This window comes from Bubalus bubalis, chromosome 1 (genome assembly GCF_019923935.1).
Source record: "Bubalus bubalis isolate 160015118507 breed Murrah chromosome 1, NDDB_SH_1, whole genome shotgun sequence".
NCBI classification, from domain to species: Eukaryota; Metazoa; Chordata; class Mammalia; order Artiodactyla; family Bovidae; genus Bubalus; species Bubalus bubalis.
In genome coordinates this window covers 129175740-129195590 of record NC_059157.1, presented here as the reverse complement: position 1 = coordinate 129195590, position 19851 = coordinate 129175740, and the positions used below count along the sequence as shown (strand labels likewise).

Sequence of the window (19851 nt, the reverse complement as noted above, 5' to 3'; positions counted from 1 at the left end):
ATATTCAAAAGCAGAGACATTACTTTGCCAACAAAGGTCCGTCTAGTCAAGGCTATGGTTTTTCCTGTGGTCATGTATGGATGTGAGAGTTGGACTGTGAAGAAGGCTGAGCGCCGAAGAATTGATGCTTTTGAACTGTGGTGTTGGAGAAGACTCCTGAGAGTCCCTTGGACTGCAAGGAGATCCAACCAGTCCATTCTGAAAGAGATCAGCCCTGGGATTTCTTTGGAAGGAATGATGCTAAAGCTGAAACTCCAGTACTTTGGCCACCTCACGTGAAGAGTTGACTCATTGGAAAAGACTGATGCTGGGAGGGATTGGGGCAGGAGGAGAAGGGGACAACAGAGGATGAGATGGCTGGATGGCATCACTGACTCAATGGACGTGAGTCTGAGTGAACTCCGGGAGTTGGTGATGGACAGGGAGGCCTGGCGTGCTGCGATTCATGGGGTCGCAGAGTCGGACACGACTGAGCAACTGAACTGAACTAGGGACAAATACCCAGTGCACTTATTCAAAACAGCAAAGGCCCAGATAGAGGCATTGGTCACCATCACTCAAAGGAGGTTACAATGCTAATTCCTTGGACTGTTTTGTTCACTCCTGTGTCCAGAACTCAGAGCAGTGTGGCATGGTAGGAAATCAATAAATATTTGCAGGATGAATATAAGAAGTAGAACTGCTCAGCCACTGAAGATTGAGCCTAGGAAACATTCTGCAGCCCAGAATTTACCCCACTACCTCTGTGATATCAACAAAAACATTCACCGAGAGCTTACCATATGCTAAGTACTGTTCTGCATGTTTTCATTAACTATTCCTTTAACTCTTCACAATAAACCTTTAATGTAGGGGGGTGTTTTACAAAAGAGGAGTGGAGACACAATGGCCCAAGGTGACCCGGGTAGGAAAGAGAAGAGCCAGGCTTCAAATTCAAGCAGTCTGGCTCCAGAATCTAGCTGCGGCCAACACATACAGAGAAAAATGGCTGTGCTTGTCCTGCCCGAGCTCAGAGACCTCATTTGGTTGACTGAACCTGTCTGACTTTAGCCAAATATAGAAACAGGAAAACTTGGTCAGGAAATCTCTGTTGACTTTTTTCTAACTCCAGCACCTAATTTATTAAGAATAGTGCAAGTTTTCTGGGCCCAGGGAACTTTAGCAGTGGATGCTTCCCGGGCATCCTGTGGTGGCCACAGCTGCCCCGGATTTGGCATGCTGCATCACACCTTCAGAACTGTTCTTAAAATGTTTGCAATGTTGGAGGAAAGATGTGAGTAATAGGTCCAAATAGATTTGGGGAAGAGATCCATAAATACAACACATAAGTCAATACCAGATGGCTGGAAAATTACTGAAATGAATGGATATTAATAGCTTCTAAGCTCTGACCACCTACTATGTTCCAGGCACTCACTAAGTCCTTACTATACATCAGGTTCATTCATCGTCCCAGGGACTCTTGTAGGAATCATTATTATCCATTTTATAGATGAGAGGATACATTCAGAAAGGCTAAGAGACTTGACTAGTGTCACACAGTTGGTAGTTGTTAGAGCCAAGATTTGAATCCAGTTCCATCTGACTCCAAAGCCTGTGTCTTACCACCTTCCAGTCCACATGGTCTCCCCACACGTGCTAGATTAATGGCTGTACAGCTATGACTATCAAATCCTTCAGTTGCCTGCAAAGAGCTTTACTGAAAAACCTCCAAATTGCAGCTTGTTTTTCAGTCTATACAGCTTCTGCTCAAGGTAATCAGGGAACAAAACCTCCAAAGCAAAAAAAGAAATAATAAGAAAGAAATAGCTGAAATCAGTGCTCTGATCATAAGTCTGCCTGGCATCTTTCAGATGCTGAAAATTTCAGAAGGCTGGATAGTCAAGTTGCAGCTTGTAATTCAAAGCCTTTATTGTAATAACAAGTTATCATACCCCCCACCCGCCAAAGACTCTACTGCTATAATGGAAGATGGGCATATCTACTGTAGAAGAAAATGGTGAAGAAGTGTGATACTGCCATATCAGGGAACCCAGAACAGACCCACAGATAGTAACAGCAGAGGAGTGGAATGCATGCATGGGGAAATGAGCCAGGTGAAACAAGAAAGGCAGAAAGTTAATGGTTGTTGGAACTGAGTTGTAGACACATGGGAGTCCCTTGTACTAGTCATTGTACTTTTTTGTGTACTTGAAAATTTCCACTACAAAAAAAAGTCATGTAGCCCTTCCAGCTACATTATATCTCTAGGTTAATGATCTGGGTTCCATGCCTTCTTGGACACAGTAGGGTAACTTCTGGGCCCTAGCCCTGGAGGGAGATGTCAAGGCTGAAAAAGTGTTGGGTCTCACTGTTTTGTCTGGATCCATTCCTTGCTGGCCCATTACCAATGGCCTGAGTATGCCTCACAGCCAAAACACTATAGGAAATTCTGCTTTTAAAGAAGTGAGGGGGACTGAAACCATCACTTCTAAGAATGAGAGCTGAGCACCCAAAAGACAATTAAACCCTCAAACCAGAACAGGGTAAAAGAGCAGGTCCAATTAGTATGCAAGAGGATCTGGTTAGAGTTGCCTCAGAGGTAACCTGTGAGGATGATACCACTACACAGAATAAGGAACCTGGCAACAACCCAGAAATCAGTGTGTGGTTATGCTGCAAAAGAAGCTAAGAACATGCTGAGAAAACACAAACCTCAAGCATATTTAAGTAGATTCTATCCAAACATCACCTCTTTCCTTTAACAATTTATAGGACAAAGAGATCAGCGAAGCCCATATCACTTGAAGAAACAATCCACTTAGAAATCTGAGTGAAGGTATGTTTAAAAAGTCCTGATTATTAGATGGCTTTGTTTGGATCACTCAAAGGCAAATGGAAAGGTCTACTGCATCCTTTAGAAAACAAGTTAAAAACCAGGGTAAACAAGGCACAGAATGGGTAAAACCAATGTGGACTCTGTGGGTCATCTGCAGTGGGTGAGTCCAGCTGGTTCAGGAACATTGCCCAAGAAAGCTGTCCTGTGACCACAGGTTTCACCCCTACCCACAGTCAGCGATTTTTAAAGTATGTACCAAAGATCACAAGTCTAAGGAGGTGGGCAGAAGAGACAATGTGAATGCAGTCATGCAGATCCACCCTCAGTACTTAAAACACAACCCAGAGCACTGTCCAACGGCTTTCCATTCCACCGAGAATAAAATCTAATCCTCACCACCAGTGCTCCCACCTGTTCTTTCCTAGCTCACCACAGTCCAGCCACGCTACTGGGACTCTGAACCGCATTTCCACCTCAAGACCTTTGTCCTTGCAGCTTCTCTGCCTTGACTGCTATTCCCTAAATCTTTGCAATGGCTATCCAGATCTCAAAGGTCTGAGAGGCCTTTCCTAACTACTAAAGTAGTACCCCCTACTCACTTTCTCTCATGTCCTGTAATTTTCTCCATCTCATTTGTCACTATCTGATGTTGATTTATCTGATTACTGTCACTTGTCTGTCTCTCCACAGTAGAACACAACTTGTGTGAAAATAGGGTCTTGACTGATTAGTCCTGGGTGTTCCATTGGAAGGACTGATGTTGAAGCTGAAACTCCAACACTTTGGCAACCTGATGCGAACAGCTGACTCATTTGAAAAGACCCTGATGCTGGGAAAGATTGAGGGCAGGAGGAAAAGGGGACGACAGAGGATGAGATGGTTGAATGGCATCACCAACTCAATGAACATGGGTTTGGGTAGACTCCAGCAGTTGGTGATGGACAGGGAGGCCTGGCTTGCTACGGTTCATAGGGTCACGAAGAGTCAGACACAACTGAGCGACTGAACTGAAACTGAACTGAACTGTCTGGTTCACCACTTATAGCCACAGAATCTAAGACAAGGAATACCTGGTGATGAATGAATACCTTCCTATCAGGTCAGAAGCTACCTTTGTGTATGTATTTATATATAAAACAATATTTTTCAAACCAAAAATGAAGGTACTGGGATTGATGAGGCATATTTTCCCTAAAATATGAATGTACATAAATGAAAATACATAGTATCCACATTTAATAAGGAGTTCACTTGAAAAAAACTAAAATTACATAAAATTGAGACTCTGAGACTGAGTATCTCGGAGACTCTGAGACACAGATATCACATACACAAAATTCAGCTTTTTTTCACTGTTTAATAAACATTTCTCATAACTCATGCCTTCAGCACTAAAGCAATTAGCTGTTAACGATCATGGATAACAGGGTGCTCACAAGGGAAAGGTGGGACTGCTAAGTGAGAGTCTGCGTGCACAGGTGGGCCTGCGTGCTCATGCACTGCAAAAGTACTTTCAGCTCAGAACTCACAACTGATAGCTCTTAAAGCCAGACTGGCCTTGGCTTACATTTGTTACCATTTTTTTAGGGAATTTCCTCACTGGCTCAGCCGTAAAGAATCTGCCCACCAACGTAGGAGACACAGGTTCAATCCCTGGGTCAGGAAGATCCCCGGGAGGAGGAAATGGCACCTACTTCAGTATTCTTGCCTGGAAAATTCCACGGACAGAGGAGCCTGGTGGGCTACAGTCCATGGGGTTACAAAGAGTCGGAAATGACTTAGCAACCAAACAACAGCAAAAAATGTCTCTAACAATAATGTGAATGTCAAACGCTTAACTTTAATGTGCATGTCAAACACCTGGAGATCTTATTAAAATGCAGATGTTGATTCTGAGGCGGCTCCTGCGATTTCCCCATATTTCTAATAAGTTCTCACTGAGGTGATATCTAATGCTGCTGGCCAGAGGATCACACTTTGAGAAGCAAACCTCTAGAACCATGAAATTACCATCTACCATAATCTAGAGGAAGGACGCCTCCAGATTAGCTCAGAATGGAAATGGAAACTATAGAAGACTTAGTTCCCAAGAGACAAAAAGGGGCCCTAATTAAAGAAAAGCAGAGAGGAACTTCTCTGGTAAGAACTGACTGGTCTTAATTTGTAACAAGCCAAATCTGTAAAGATTGAAGATAGACCTACTCCTAAGTGTTGATCTGGGTACAGATCTGGGAAACTGTTTAACTTGGGTATGAGAACTTGAGGCATATATTCCTTTACAAGTCTGATATTTACAACTCTTTGAGCATGAGAAATGAGAAAGCTTTACCAACTCTGTGTAGCAACAGAACGAATGTGGACCAATTTCCCCTTTTTCACCATCTTGCTTATTATAAAACTAGTTTTGTTTCTGGTTTCTCCTTTTAAAGTTTCCCCTCCTTACCACCAAGCCCACCTCCACATCCGGCTCAGTGGGTAACACACCCAATGTGACCTTACTTCCTGCTATTCCTCCCTAGCCTTGTCATTGAATAAATGGGCAGGGCCACCTAGAACTCTCACCCCACCTAAGCCTCCACCCTCAACTGGGTGCTCCGGCAGCCTTAACAGAACTTGTACTGCCTGCATTATTCCTCATAGTTGTTAATGTGCATAATTCCCTGGGGACCTGAGGGTGGGAGTGGGGTCACTAAAAAGTATTTGGGCAATCCTGTGTCTTTTGGCAACCTTCTAACAATTAATGAGTGGCTGTGATCTGTCACTATCCACAGGGACCTTCTTCCCAGTCCACAAAAATGGAAAAAACAAACAAACCTGGCCTTCTCCTTGCAGTTTTTTGTGTTCCTTAAGAAGTTGCTCCACATGCATCACACTGTCTCCAATGTCGGAAAACTCTGCTTGCTCTGCCAACAAGTTGTCCAGGGCTAGCTTAACCTACAAGACATATTAGAAAGCCCAGAAATAAGCCAATGGACATCCCATCTGCAGGTATAGGCTTGTCATACTCTAGACAACTTGAAAATCCAAAAACGATTCAAGATATGTGTATATCTATATAGACTTTTTTTTAAACAGCTCATCAGCTTTCAGATTAAACTGGGGGTACTGAAATGCCTTAATAAATACCTCATAAATGTGATGAATGACTGAAGAATAAATTCAAAATGCAAATAATAATGTTAAAAGCATATCATCTAATCCCCAATTAAAGTAAATGAATTATGTAAAAAGAAAAAAAAACACCTTGGGGTGCTGAGACAATGTGTAAATGGAATATTGAAGCTACACTGAACATAAAGGAAGGTAAACCATCACTGAAATACCATGTGGGAAAATGGGATTCTGGTACATTGCTACCCTCACCTAAAAAGGTGAGAGAGGAATCAAAAATATATAGAAGGGACTGGATTAGGGAGAGGATGCGGAGCCTGATACCCAAAGTTCAAGGGGGAAGAGAGAACCAGAAATCACTGAACTGTGCACTCCCCTAACAGAACCATAAAAGGAAGTTTTATTAAAGAAGAAAACAACACCTCACAAAAACTGTGTTCAAAGTGCTGTAGTTGTAGGTATTGATTAAGCTTCAGGTGATGCTCAGACCAGAACTGACTAAAGGCTTTTTGTGTTTCATCCAACTGAACTAATAACCTGTCAAGAAAGAACAAGAAAGGACATGTGATTAGCATGCATTTCCACAGGCTCATGCAGATAACACCCATGTTTTGAGTCAGGGTTACTAATTGTGATGATCTCCTTACTTTGAAGCCTATGTCACCTATGACTTTCTCATGGTTCAGCTGGTTCCCCTATTTTCCATTTTTCAATCAGGACACCCTCAGTACTAGGCAGAAACCTCAGATGCAGCTGCCATGCTTTAAAATGTGCCCCAGGTAGCCTTACCTTTCTGCCTATTTCTTTCCACCTAAGAAGACAGGTGTGCAAACACAGCACCTAACCAAACAGTTTTTTGGCAATGAAGGCTCAGTAAATACTACCATATTCCTTGACATCCTGGGATGAAAGCAGATCATAGGAGGAGGGAATGGCTTTCTCATAAAAAGATCTCTGTAGATGGATGCCAGAAGGACACTATGGTTTTTCCTTTGTTGTCTCAAATATTCTTCTTCCTTGACCCCACCAAGACCCATCTGTTCTTGGTTGTTTCACATCATCTGGTTCTATGTATTCTCTCCAGAAAAACCAGATACCACCCTTCTCACTCACCTTTCCATGGTAGCTACATTCTCAACTTCATTGAGACTGAGTTCGCTGGTGGGACTTTTGGTTGCTGGTTCTTGCATGCATGACAGCAATGTGGCCCCTTGCTTTCCAAGTAATTTCAGTTCATCCTAGAGAAAGGAAAATACAGTCTGTCTTAGAAGAAATTAAAAGCAAATTTTAGGTAGACTTCAGATGAGTGCAGTGGTGCATGTGTGATGCTAAGTTGCCACAGTCTGACTCTTTGTGACTCTATGAACTATAGCCCACCAGGATCCTCTGTCCCTGAGATTCTCCAGGCAAAATAATGGAGTGGGGTGCCATTGCCTCGTCCAGGGGATCTTCCCAATCCAGGGATCAAACCCGAGTCGCTTATGTCTCCTGCATTGGCAGTTGGGTTCTTTACCACTAGCACCACCTGGGAAATCTGAGTACAATGGTAAGCATATTTTTATTATATTATTATATTTAGCAAATTAAGTGCTAAGTAGAAGTCAACCTATAGCTTTTTAAATAGATTAACTTCCTCCTAATAGATAATACAAACACATGATACAAAATTCAAAATATACAAAACAGTACATATTGAAAAGGGGCTTCCAAGGTGGTGCTAATGGTAGAGAACCTGCCTGCCAATGCAGGAGACATAAAATGCATGTTCGATCCCTGGGTCGGGAAGATCCCCTGGAGGAGGGCATGACAACCGACTCCAGTATTCATGCCTAGAGAATCCCATGGACAGAGGAGCCTGGTGGGCTACAGTCCATGGTGTCACAAGAGTCAGACATGACTAAAGTGACTTAGCATGCACACATGCACATACTGAAAAACCAAGTGTTATGTCCACAGCCCATCCACATTCCCACTCCAAAAGCAACAGCTCTTAAATTTTGTGCATATCTCAAGTTACTATAAATTTAAGATAATTAGTTAATAAAATCTGTTTTTTAATCCAAGATAGTGGCCAGAAATAAGAAAATGGCAGATATCAAATGTTAAGTGATGGAAGATGCCATACAGGTAACCATGGTCTCATCGATAAACATCTGCCAGTCCTGCCCCTACCCCAAGGAGTGGCCTTGTTCAACATCAAAGTACAGAGGAGATGAGAAGCAATTTCAGTTTGACATGGGAAGATTCATATTTCCAAGGCAATTCTATTCTCTCTTTTTACATGGGGACTTAGGGCATTGCAACTGGGGAAGATGTCAGGTTATCTCCTTCCAAATCCAGTGGCTCTAGTCCTCTACTTGCATAGTGCATGCGATCTCTCAATGCCCTGATCATTACATATAAGGTAGGCCAAAAGGGATGGAGTCTGGCCTAGAATTTTGCAGCTGTGAGTTTGGGGTTTGATTCCTGGATCACTCAAGATGCTGGTTTGGTATGCCCTAAAGGTAAGAACAGGCCCATAATTACCAAGCAATCTCCTTGATGCACACAAACACAAAATCTCTTCCTGCAGGCTAGCCACCACCAACCTCACTGATGCAGAGCACATTCATTCCCCGTGGAAGGGTTTTATACTCTCCACTCCAGTCACACAGAAATTCAGGCCCTCTCAACCTTATACCTTTGCTCCTTGTCCCCCATCCCACCTCAGGATTCACCCTTGGGAAGGCCTCCACTACCTACACCCAGCCTCAAACTTGTCCTAAGATCTGGGCTGATGACAGATTTGACTCCTCTGATCAAAATTCTCTGGACAGACCCTGTGGCTCTGTCCTCTCCAGGTAATGCCCCAAGTCGGCCACCTGGCTGGTATTCCTGCCTGGGAACTGGTCATAACCCTTCTTTTCCACTCTCAGGTATCAGCCCTCATTTCTTATCTCATCAGTGCTCATTAAATATTTATAGATTGGATGAATTAAAAATAGTCTAAAGAAATTAGGTTGCAGATGGATTAAAAACAAGATATGATGAGGGGAGAAAAAAGCAGTCATTAGTAAATGCTCTTAGCTTTTCCCTTCTCCTTCTCCCTATACAAAAGCTTCAATAGGGTTACCCAAATCTGCCATAAACATGGAGGGAAAGACTGAGGAACCATGGTACTTGGACAGCATAAAGGTCAGTTGCCCAACCCCAAAATGCAGTTTGTCCTTGTTCACAGTGGTGACAACTCAAAATATTTAATACCTATATGGAGCAGACCACTGACAAATCAGCACAGAAGTCACATACAACCTGATTGATGATTGTTGCCCTAGTCATTTATTTCATTAGGATTTTCTAACTCTGTTATTTGTTTACATTTATTAGCTGTTTCCTGAAAAAAAGAGAGAGAGAGAGACTTTTCATGTTTCAAACTTTAAAATTTTGAAATGAAAACAGACTTACAAAGAACTCCCATATACTTTTTCATCCCTATTCACCAACTGTTCATGTTTTGTCACATTTGCTTTCTCTCTCCTTCCCTCTGTTCCTTCTTTTCTCCCTGCCCCATAAATTGTTTCTGAACCATCTAACGTCATTCACCGATATCATGCACCTTTTGCCCTAAGAGCATGACTCTTAAATACCCACAATAGTAAAAAAAATATAAATGTTTAACACTGATAAAATATCTAATATGCAAATTTCATATTCAGATTTCTCCTGTTGTCCCAGTAACATCCCTTATAAAATTCCTTTTTCTATAATCCAGGGTCCAATCTAGACTTGAACACTGTATTTAATTGTCATATCTCTTTAGTCTTTAATTAGGGCCAGTTCTTTGGCCTTTTATTCTTTCAATCACTCACATTTTAAAAGAGTATAGGCCACTAGATAAGTTTTCTATTATTTTGGGGGTTATTATTACATACTCAAATTTTTTTATTTTTTAGTATGTTAGTCAGTTGTAGTCATTATTGTTTTTGATGGTTAAAGTGTCCAACTTTAGCCATTGTGAGCCCCTTTTTGAGCTGGTTCTCCCTTTTTGATTGAGCCTTGATTAATCTTTGGGACCTTTCTAGGTTTTTGGCAAAACAAAATATTCCAGGTCCTTCTTGTATTTTCCTTTCTTGTCTTTTATATTTTCCTATTTCTCCAAGGAGTCTTGCTTTCTCTTGATAGAAAGTGATATTTATAAATCAAGATCTGAGTACTAGCTGGCATATGCATTGTTACTAGGGTGTCTTTGCTTCCAGGTCCTTTTGAGTGGACAAAGCCAGGAAACATGTTTTCAAAAACCATCAGATTATATAGGTATTTTAAATTCCAAATAAAATTAACATTATTATTGGGATTTCCTACAAAGAAAATACAGTCAAATTCACAATGCCAGCACAGTTGTCCCTTGTTATCCACAGGGGATTGGTTCCACGAACCACCTCAGATCCAAAATCTGCAGATGCTCAAGTCCCTTATATAAAATGATATAGTATTTGCATATAACATACAGACATCTTCCTGCATATTTTAAGTCATCTCTAGATTACTTATAATACCTAATACAATGTAAATGCTATGTAAGTCATTTCCAGGTACAAGGCAATTTCCATTTTTTGCTTTTAGAAATTTTCTGGAATTTTTTAAAGTATTTCAAACCACAGTAGTTTGAATCCTTGGATTAAGAACCATGAATACAGCAGTCAGACTGCATAGCGATCCTAGTAGGTATAGCATTGCAGTTGTAATTTTCATTTCTCTACTGACTAATGATATTGCAGATGTCTTCATGTGCTTTGTTCTCAGTCGCTCAGTTGTGTCTGACTTGTGATTCCATGGACTGTGGTCCACCAGGCTCCTTAGTCTGTGGGATTTCCCAGGCAAGAATACTGGAGTGGGTTGCCACTTCCTTCTCCAGGGCATCTTCCCTATCCAGGGATTGAATATGTGTCTCCTGCATCTCCTGCACTGGTGGGCAGATTCTTAACCACTGAGCCACCTGGGAATTAATAAGTCATTTATATACCTTCTTTGGATATGTGTGTGTGTGCTAAATAACTTTAGTTGTGTTTGACTCTTTGCAACCCATGTCTATTCAAATCCTTTGCCCATTTTTATTTTTTAATTTTTACTTATTTTTTGTTTGGCATTGCTGTGGCTTGTGGGATCTTAGTTTCCAGATCAGGGATTGAACCCAGGCCCTCAGCAGTGGCAGCAAGGAGTCCTAACTACCTTTGCTTGTTTTAAAATTGAGTTGGAGAAAGCAATGGCACCCCACTCCAGTACTCTTGCCTGGAAAATCCCATGGACGGAGGAGCCTGGTAGGCTGCAGTCCATGGGGTCGCTAAGAGTTGGACACGACTGAGCGACTTCACTTTCACTTTCACACATTGGAGAAGGAAATGGCAATCCACTCCAGTGTTCTTGCCTGGAGAATCCCAGGGACGGCAGAGCCTGGTGCACTGCTGTCTGTGGGGTCGCACAGAGTTGGACACGACTGAAGCAACTTAGCAGCAGCAGCATTTGTCATTTTATGGTTAAGTTGACAAGAATTGGTGTCATATCTACAAAACCATTGCTTAATCTAAAGTCATGAAGATTTACATCTGTACTTTCCTCCAAGTGTTTTATAGTTTTAGACTTTACATTTAGTTCTTTGATCAATTTTAAGAGAATCTTTATATATGGTGTGAGGCAAGCCTCAATTTCCCTTGCTTCGTGTAGATGGGAACTTGGTTCCCAGTTGTCCTACAGCCCAAGGATCTTTAGTTTTGTTCCCATGGAAAGAAAATATCCTTGGTCTTTTTTTTTTTTTTTTTTTTACTGCTGGCATTCAGGCTGGAGGAGGAGCTCAGGGACTTGCTTCTGGGAACATCTATATATGTTTTGGGGAGTTTCAGTGAGTTTTCTCTTGTGTAGATAGGATCCTAGTGGCAGCAGGTGAGTGTGGCCATACTGCTTGTACACTGAGAGATGGCCTGTATTCTGTCAAGGCTGCCTTTCCTCAGAAAATGAGAGCTCTCCTTGGAGAAGGATCCAATTATCAGAGGAGTTTGGGGTCCCTGTGTGTACATGCTCTAAATGTATGCTCCAACTGTTCATCCATGTGCAAGAAGCACATGCAGGGACGGGATGAGTGTGCTGAGTTATGTGTGCTTGTCTTGATTTATGAGGACCTTAGTCTCCCTCAAAAGAAGACCAATGCTGAATGTGTGTACAGGACTCTCTCTTCCTTTCTCTTCCTCAGATGGTATAGCAAAGTGAAGTGAAGTGAAAGTTGCTCAGTTGTGTCCGACTCTTTGTAACTCCACGGACTATACAGCCCATGAAATTCTCCAGGCCAGAATACTGGAGTGGGTAGCCTTTCCCTTCTCCAGGGGAGCATCCCAATGCAGGGATCGAACCCAGGTCTCCTGCATTGCAGAATTCTTAACCACCTGAGCCACAAGGGAAGCCTATGGTATAGCGAAATCACAGAGAAAATGAAGTTTCAAGTCTTAATATGAAGCCCAAGAGCCCACAATCTGATTGGACAGAAAATAGCACATATTGCTATTGGGAGACTTTCTGATCATAAATACGGATTAAAAACCAACGTGTGGCTCTGCCTTAAGGAAAGAATTTATGTTTCTTCTAGAGAAGAGCTCCTTTAAAATGGTAAGTTTGCTTGAAAGTTTGATTTGTTTCTTCTGCTATGTATGTTCTGAGACTTTTTTTCTTTGTAACCAGATTGGTTTGATATAGGAGTGTGGTCAAGAGAGAAGAGATTCTTTTGGATGATAATTCTGAAGAATGTGGTAACAACTACATACAGAATCAGTGCACAGGCTGTAAAAGTTCTCAAGTTCAACAACTCTCCTACTTTCATTGGCTGATTGTAGAGGTAACTATGTACTTATGTGAATCTAAAATAAGGGCTCTCAAAGATCCCCTGGGGAGAGGAAATCAAGAAATTAAAGCAAGTCTCTTAATGCTGTGTTGTTCAGACAAAAACTCTCCAGGCTAGGAGGAAGCCATAAATCACACACTGTAACGCGTATAGATATTTAAATAGACTTAAAAGTTCACTGTTCTGAGAATCAGTTTTACACTATTTTTTCATTTGGAAAAGATGCTTTCTAAATGGAAAAAATATTCAATTAGTCATAGAAACTTTGGTTTAAAAAGTAGATAAAATACTCTAATCAAAATAAAATAAAATTATATATAAGTGATCATAAAACTGAGTTATTAGTAAAAGTTTAAACAGTGTTCCTTTTTTTGTAATATAAACCCTTTCTCTCTAAATCATTTTTGGATCAGAAAGAGGAAAAATCTAAATCTAGTTTAATGATTTTGGAATTTTTGCTTCTAATTTATAAGATATAAAGCAAAGAAATCAAAGTTGTACCAGGTCAACAATTAGTAATCACAGAAGAAACACTATGTATTGTCTTTAAAAGAATATTAATATTACTTGGTCAAATAAAGACAGAATAATTTAAATTTAACCCAAATTCACTTAATACTCTTTTTTCTTCCAGTTCTACTGAGATATAATTGACATATAGCACTGTGTAAGTTTCAGGGTGTACAGCATAATAATTTGACTTGGACACATCCTGTTTTAATTCCAAGAACTGCTGGCTACTGTGAACTAAAAAAAATGACATTACTCCATCTCAGAGGCTGGTTCTTTCCCTCCCTTTATCTCCGTGGAACTCTGCCTGTGTAGAGATGACAGAATACTTACTTATCTACCTTCCCTATGAACCCTCACTGCACCTACAGCTGGTTTCAGCCCTCAGATATGTGTCCTCATCTAAAATCCAATTTCTGTTTATCTTTTCCCCAGGGGCCTCCCTGATTGGCCACCTGGTCATCTTGATGCTTCTGCTCTGCAACCTCTCCCATCCCTTCTTGGAACAACATACAGAACACACTTGCTCATGAGCCCAGGCCGGAGCCCTGTTCACAATGCCTTCCTAAGGCTCTGATGTTCAGCATCACACCCATATATTAACTGATGCTCTGTAGTCTCCTGTGGTCTGTGACCTGTGTGCATGGATCACCAGCCCTTTTCTAGCAGACTTCAGAGAGGTGCTCTGGACCCAGCCTTCCACACCCCATGCCATCTTCCAAGAACCATGGGAGGTGAACTTGGCTAATATGTTTGGCAATGAAATAGGTCAAGCTTCTAAAAGACATTTCCAGGGAATTTGCAGGTTTCTACAGTTTCACACCAGACCTTTTGATTACTCAGAGTAATTCTGAGAATATATTTTGAACTCTTTTTGGTAACCAAGACCCTTAAAGACAGAATTAAACAGTTTTCCCTGACACACAGAAGAATTAATTTGCCTCAACTACCTGACTCTGACTTCCCTAACTAAACTATGTGTTCTTTGAGTTTACATTTTGTTTGTTTCCTTGGAATGTGATGGTAGGTTATAAATATATGCTGAATAAATAAAAACTCAACCACCTAGCAAAGCAAAATGTTTGCATATTCTGGGTCACAGATAAGAGAGTTCAGTTCTTCTTATGCTCAACACAGCAAGGATACATGTAATGCTATGATGTATCAACCTTCTATCCTTGATTTGCTGCCTTGGTGAGTTCTGGAGTGCTTGTGTGCTTAGTCTCTCAGTGGTGTCTGACTCTTTGCAATCCCATGGACTGTAGCTGGCCAGGCTCCTCTGTCCATGGAATTTTTCAGGCAAGAATACTGGAGTGGGTTGCCATCTCCTCCTCCAGGGAATCTTCCCAACCCAGGGATTGAACCTCCATCTCCTGTGTTGTCTGTATTGCAGGCAGATTCTTTACTCACTGAGCCATTGGGGAAGCCCTCTCTTGCCAAATAATAGCTTTGGTCTGTTTGTGCTTCTGGTGGCAGAAAGGGGCTGATACCCATCCAGTAAGACCTGAGAAGATTTCTCTTTACTGCATGGCCTAAAAGAATCTGCCAAGCTGCCTTCTCAGCAGGTTCTGGCATGCTTTTATGAATCCTTTAATAGGTGCCTCTCCTTAAATCCAATTCAGAGCACTTTCATAGTCCTATTTCTCAAATTGGTTCCCAATTGAAAAAAGACACATCCCTGAGAGAAGTGAAGCAATAAGTCAGTTTATTATTCTGCCCCAAAACTTCACAACCACCTCAGGAAAACTTATGCTTCAAGAGCCAACTCCCATCCCTCCCTCCTTCCCTGCAATTTCAGTCCATTATATACTGTTCTGTCCTGAGCAGATCATAAGAGTGTGCACCTTGAATGGATGCTCACACACCTTGTCTCACCAGTACCAAGCTGGAATGAGTTCCCTTTGGAGGGGCTGCTTTTCCCAGGTCTTACCTTCAATCCTTTTACATGTACTACCAGTCATTCAAAGATTTTTCTCTTCATATATTGCCTATCTAGAAGATTAAAGATGGTTAGTGGCTGCCAAGTCACTGGACAAGAGGGCTTAACTTTTAATTTTGCTCCTAGAACTCTCCAAGAAGCTGACCATCTGCCAGCACAGAGGCTGGCCTCTGAGAGATCACTGACCACCCACCTGCAACTTGTTCCACTGCCTCATGTGGGACATGAGAAGGTCTTCAGTGGAAGGAATGCTTATGGGCAGGTCTGTTGTAGCCAGGCAGGCCCCAAAAGTCTGAAGCATCTGGGCAGTGGTCTTCAATGCCAGAGCAAAGTTTTCAATGGCCTGGAAGGTCAGACAATCATAATAAATGTGAATGTTTTCACCAATATACTGTCTTAACAGGACAGAAGTATTTCCTGAGTATACACAGTAGGCCATGCATTGAACTTTGTGCTCTACATTTGTCTAGCACCTCAGTAATCTAGAGTGGGAGGCACTTTATCTCCATTTTATAGAAGAGAGAACTAAAGTTCTAACAGGTCAAATGAACTGGCCAAGATCATATTGCTAGGGCAATAAGGAAGGAAAGAAGGCAGGATCCAGTCAATCTGTTTTTTGTCTTTTTACTTTTCAGGAGGTTTTTTTTTTTTTTTTTTTGATCAAAAGGAATGGCAAATTTGAAAGGATCTTGGGCACAGATGAGTACCTTACAAATGTAACAGTAAGGACTAAAACAATCAGGTGTAAGGTCTGGAAATGTCATCCTAGAAATAGGGGAAAGCCAGAGGTTTCCTGAGGTGAGTCCTATTAACAAAATAACTTGATTCCATGCATCTGATTAGTGAATAATCACTAAGTGGAAAAGGTGCAAAGGAACTGACACTAATAGGGTGACTCAAAAAAGTTTGATCTTAGTCTTGGCTCTGCCACAACTTGACCCTATGACCTTAGATAAATTACCTCTTCACTCTGAAGGTCTGTTCCTCTATCTATGAAATGATTCTTTATTGTGAGGACCTGTCTAGGGCATTATATGATGTTTTGCAGCATCCTTGGCCTCTATCCAGGATATGCCAGTTAACATCCTTCTCCCCAAGTTATGATTATAAAAAATGTCTGCCTAAAAACATTGACAAATGTCCTCTGCAGACAATATCACCTTCAGCTGAGAACCCACTGTGTTAGTCCTATTTTAACAGAGGAGCAAACAAACTTAGAGAAGTTTAGTACCTCACCTGAGCTCAGACAATACGCAACGGTGTCTACATTTAGATGCTGCTTCTTCTGACTTGGCAGGTTTGAATCTGTCTGTACACTAGAATTACCTGGGGAGCTTGTGGCCCACTAATGCCTGACAGTCATCCCAGATCAAGTATATTAAATACCTTGAGGTATAGCAGAGTATTGGTATTTTGCAAACTCCCTGGGTACACTCTAAATCAAGTCCCCCGAGACCACTATACCAGAAAATGAGGCAACATCAAAGTAATCAGCAGGAGAAGCCCTAGCTTTTATCCTTCCACCCTTTCTCTCCCTCAGCCTGTCACTTAGAAAACCCAACCTTCCCGATGTTAGGTAGTCATGGGCGATGACTGTCCAACAGTTGATCTTTAAGTCCCTGTCTCTAAAACACCAGGAGGGACACTGAAAAGGGCACGTAAGTTGGTACTCACGGTTCGATGATTTATCCACTGACTGTGGCGGTATTCCAAAGTTCCCCCTAAGTCTGCTGTCAGTTGGCTTTTGTCAATGTAGTCATGAAGGTCAGAAACGGAGTTTAACATAACAATCTATAACAGGAAAAACCTAATATATTCCTCACAGATAATTAAGTAGCTCATCAAGATTCTACTAAATAGTACTTCAACTTGGCCTGATCAGGCATTTATATCCAGTAGCTGCTGCTGCTGCTAAGTCGCTTCAGTCGTGTCCAACTCTGTGCGACCCCATTGACAGCAGCCCACCAGGCTCCACCTTCCCTGGGATTCTCCAGGCAAGAACACTGGAGTGGGTTGCCATTTCCTTCTCCAGTGTATGAAAGTGAAAAGTGAAAGGGAAGTTGCTGAGTCGTGTCCGACTCTTCACGACCTCATGGACTGCAGCCCTCCAGGCTCCTCCGTCCATGGGACTTTCCAGGCAAGAGTACTGGAGTGGGATATATCCAGTAGAGAAACATTTGAAAATCTCTTTCCATTTCCCCCACTTTGAGGGAGGAATAGGAGTGTTGAACAGCCTACAACAAAATCATGAGCTCAGTTCTAAGCTACCTATAAGTCAGGTCTTGTTTAGCTAAAATTTTGTCAAAAGTTTCCAGGTTAAGATACACCCTTCAGCCACCAAAAGCAAATGCTGTACTGAGACCTAAAAATCTGCAATGAATATTCCAATAAAGGGTGGACTGGTAAATATGAAGATAAAATTATAACAACGGGACCCATTGAAGAGTATAGATTGAGAAGATTCACTACACTGATACCCCTTCTATGAAGAATGGTGATATGCCCCCTACTAATCTTGTGTGGAGGAAGTTTGGAGGTGATAGGGAGTGGGTTTTCATAAATTAGCAAGCCTACTGCTGAATGAATGCCAGACATCTACAGAAGGATGACATACTCCAAACTGTCCCTTTATCCTCCTCTGCAGTGGTCCTGCAAAGGGCATGGTCCCAGCTCTGTCCCAAGGACCATATCACACCCTCTACTCACTCCCATCTCTGAAACACCCTACTGTAGCCTTTAACTAATGACTTATATTTCTTCAGTCATTGATTGTCTTGACCTGTGAGTATAATAAACTTCTTCCTTCAAAGCCTTGCCCTCTTTTCCTCCGGTGGCAGTACTAACTTTACCATGTCATATCCAACATATACATTCTTAGAACAGATTCTTGGTCAGAGGACATGAGAATATATGTTTTTTTTCCCTAATATTATATAGTATTAGTCAAGTGATAAATCTACTTTAGAATGAAACAACATGGATGTTGTTTTATGCTAAGTGAAAAAAGTCAGACTGTTTTATGCTAAGTGAAAGCCCAAATGTTTCATGCTAAGTGAAAGAAGTCAGACTCAAAAGGCACCCTCAGGGAAAGGCAAAATTCTAGGGATGGAGAACAGATCAGTGGCTGCTGGGGTTAGAGCTGAGTACAAAGGGACAACATCAGGAGATTTTGGAGGGTGATGAAACCAGTGTGTTTCTTTACTGTGGTTTTGGTTAAATAACACCATGCCTTTGTCAAAACTCATACAACTGATGCTGGGAAAGATGGAGGGCAAGAGGAGAAGGGGGTGACAGAGGCTAAGATAATTGGATGGCATCACTGACTCAATGGACATGAGTTTGAGCAAACTCTGGGAGTTGGTGATGGACAGGGAAGCCTGGCATGCTGCAGTCCATGGGGTCACAAAGAGTCAGACACAACTGAACAACAACATTCAACTCAACATCAAAAAGAGTAAATTTTACTGCATGCAAATGAAAAAAAAAATGGAGAGACAGTTTCACCATGAAACTTTTTTTTCTCTTTGAATCTTTAATGGGTCAAGAAGGAAAAACATTTTAAATTCTACATAAGAGGGGAAGCAGAATAATTTCACTCATCAAACTCATAGAACACACTGAGTATGTAAACTTGGCCTTAAAATAGTTATTCTGTGTTTTCTTAGATTCTGAATTTGTCTATTTGGCATCCTTTCTTCACAGGGTCAATTATATTAACTAAATTAACTTATTTTCTGTATTCTTGATGTTCTGGCATTTATGGTCTCACTGACTGGGGAGAGGCTAATTAATTTTTAGAGATTAAAAAAAAGGACTGGAGGGAGCACATCTATCATATGAAAACCAATTCCAAGTCAATGTCCCCCAACTACTTTCTTAAATAACTCTCATACAGCAAGTCAACCTTTCTGCTGCCCTAAATCATCCTAGGGGACTTCCCTGCTGGTCGAGTGGTAAAGAATTCACCTGCTAATGCAGGGGACATGGGTTCAATCCTTGATCCAGGAAGATTCCACATGCTGCAGAGCAACTAAACCTGTGCACCTCAACCACTGAGCTCATGCTCTACAGCTCTTGAGCTACAACTACTGAGCCATGCGCTAAAACTACTGACATTCATGCACCCTAGAGCCTATGCTGTGCAACAAGAGAAGCCAACACAACAGGAAGCCTGCACATCACAACTAGAGAACAGCCCTTGCTCACCACAACTAGAGAAAGCCCATGTGCAACAATGATGACCCAGTGCAGACAATTATAATAATAATAAAATGAAATGAAAAAGTAAAAAAAATATCATCCCAGGGCCAAGTAACAGGCAACTAAGATTCACTTGCCCCAAAGCCTGCTGGAACTATTTCAACCAGTCAATCCTAAACTGGTTACCCTGCCCTGCCTTGCCTTTCCCATGGAAACCCCAGTAAAGGCTCTGGTCTACACTTTCCCTTCCCCTCTGCTCTGCACCCTGGTCAAAACTTGGTTTCCCTGTGGCCCTGAAAGGCATGTGATGACCCTCCAACCACCTTTGGGACCTTTGAGTTTAAGAAACTTCTTCCTTCAAAGCCTCCTTCTCATTTCCTCCTGTGGCTGGTACTGACATACCATTTC

General features: G+C 41.6%; 2 protein-coding genes and 1 long non-coding RNA gene across 6 annotated transcripts in view; 2 read left to right on the top strand and 1 right to left on the bottom strand.

The window, feature by feature from the left end:
* The window catches only part of B3GNT5 (UDP-GlcNAc:betaGal beta-1,3-N-acetylglucosaminyltransferase 5), a 77640-nt gene extending 62134 nt beyond the window's left edge, over nucleotides 1-15506 (top strand). Inside the window, exons 2-3 of one of the 2 annotated variants that reach the window (XR_006551622.2) lie at nucleotides 12635-12788; nucleotides 15370-15506. The gene's annotated coding sequence lies outside the window, so the exon portion shown is untranslated. Of the gene's footprint in view, nucleotides 1-12634; nucleotides 14295-15369 lie in introns of those variants that run through there. The other variant, XR_006551623.2, reaches the window with a different exon arrangement.
* MCF2L2 (MCF.2 cell line derived transforming sequence-like 2) overlaps nucleotides 1-19851 on the bottom strand; it is a 265733-nt gene that overhangs the window by 147382 nt on the left and 98500 nt on the right. For all 3 annotated transcript variants that reach the window (XM_006075321.4, XM_025287650.3, XM_044944273.2), the window contains exons 6-10: nucleotides 16918-17034; nucleotides 15437-15586; nucleotides 7043-7167; nucleotides 6352-6466; nucleotides 5633-5752 (exon numbers count right to left, since the gene is read on the bottom strand). In XM_006075321.4, coding sequence (XP_006075383.2) covers nucleotides 5633-5752; nucleotides 6352-6466; nucleotides 7043-7167; nucleotides 15437-15586; nucleotides 16918-17034 — 627 coding nt within the window. The remainder of the gene's footprint in view (nucleotides 1-5632; nucleotides 5753-6351; nucleotides 6467-7042; nucleotides 7168-15436; nucleotides 15587-16917; nucleotides 17035-19851) is intronic.
* On the top strand, nucleotides 3724-6028 carry LOC123333973. The gene is made up of 2 exons (XR_006551627.1): nucleotides 3724-4957; nucleotides 5590-6028. It is a non-coding gene; the product is annotated as an uncharacterized LOC123333973 (long non-coding RNA).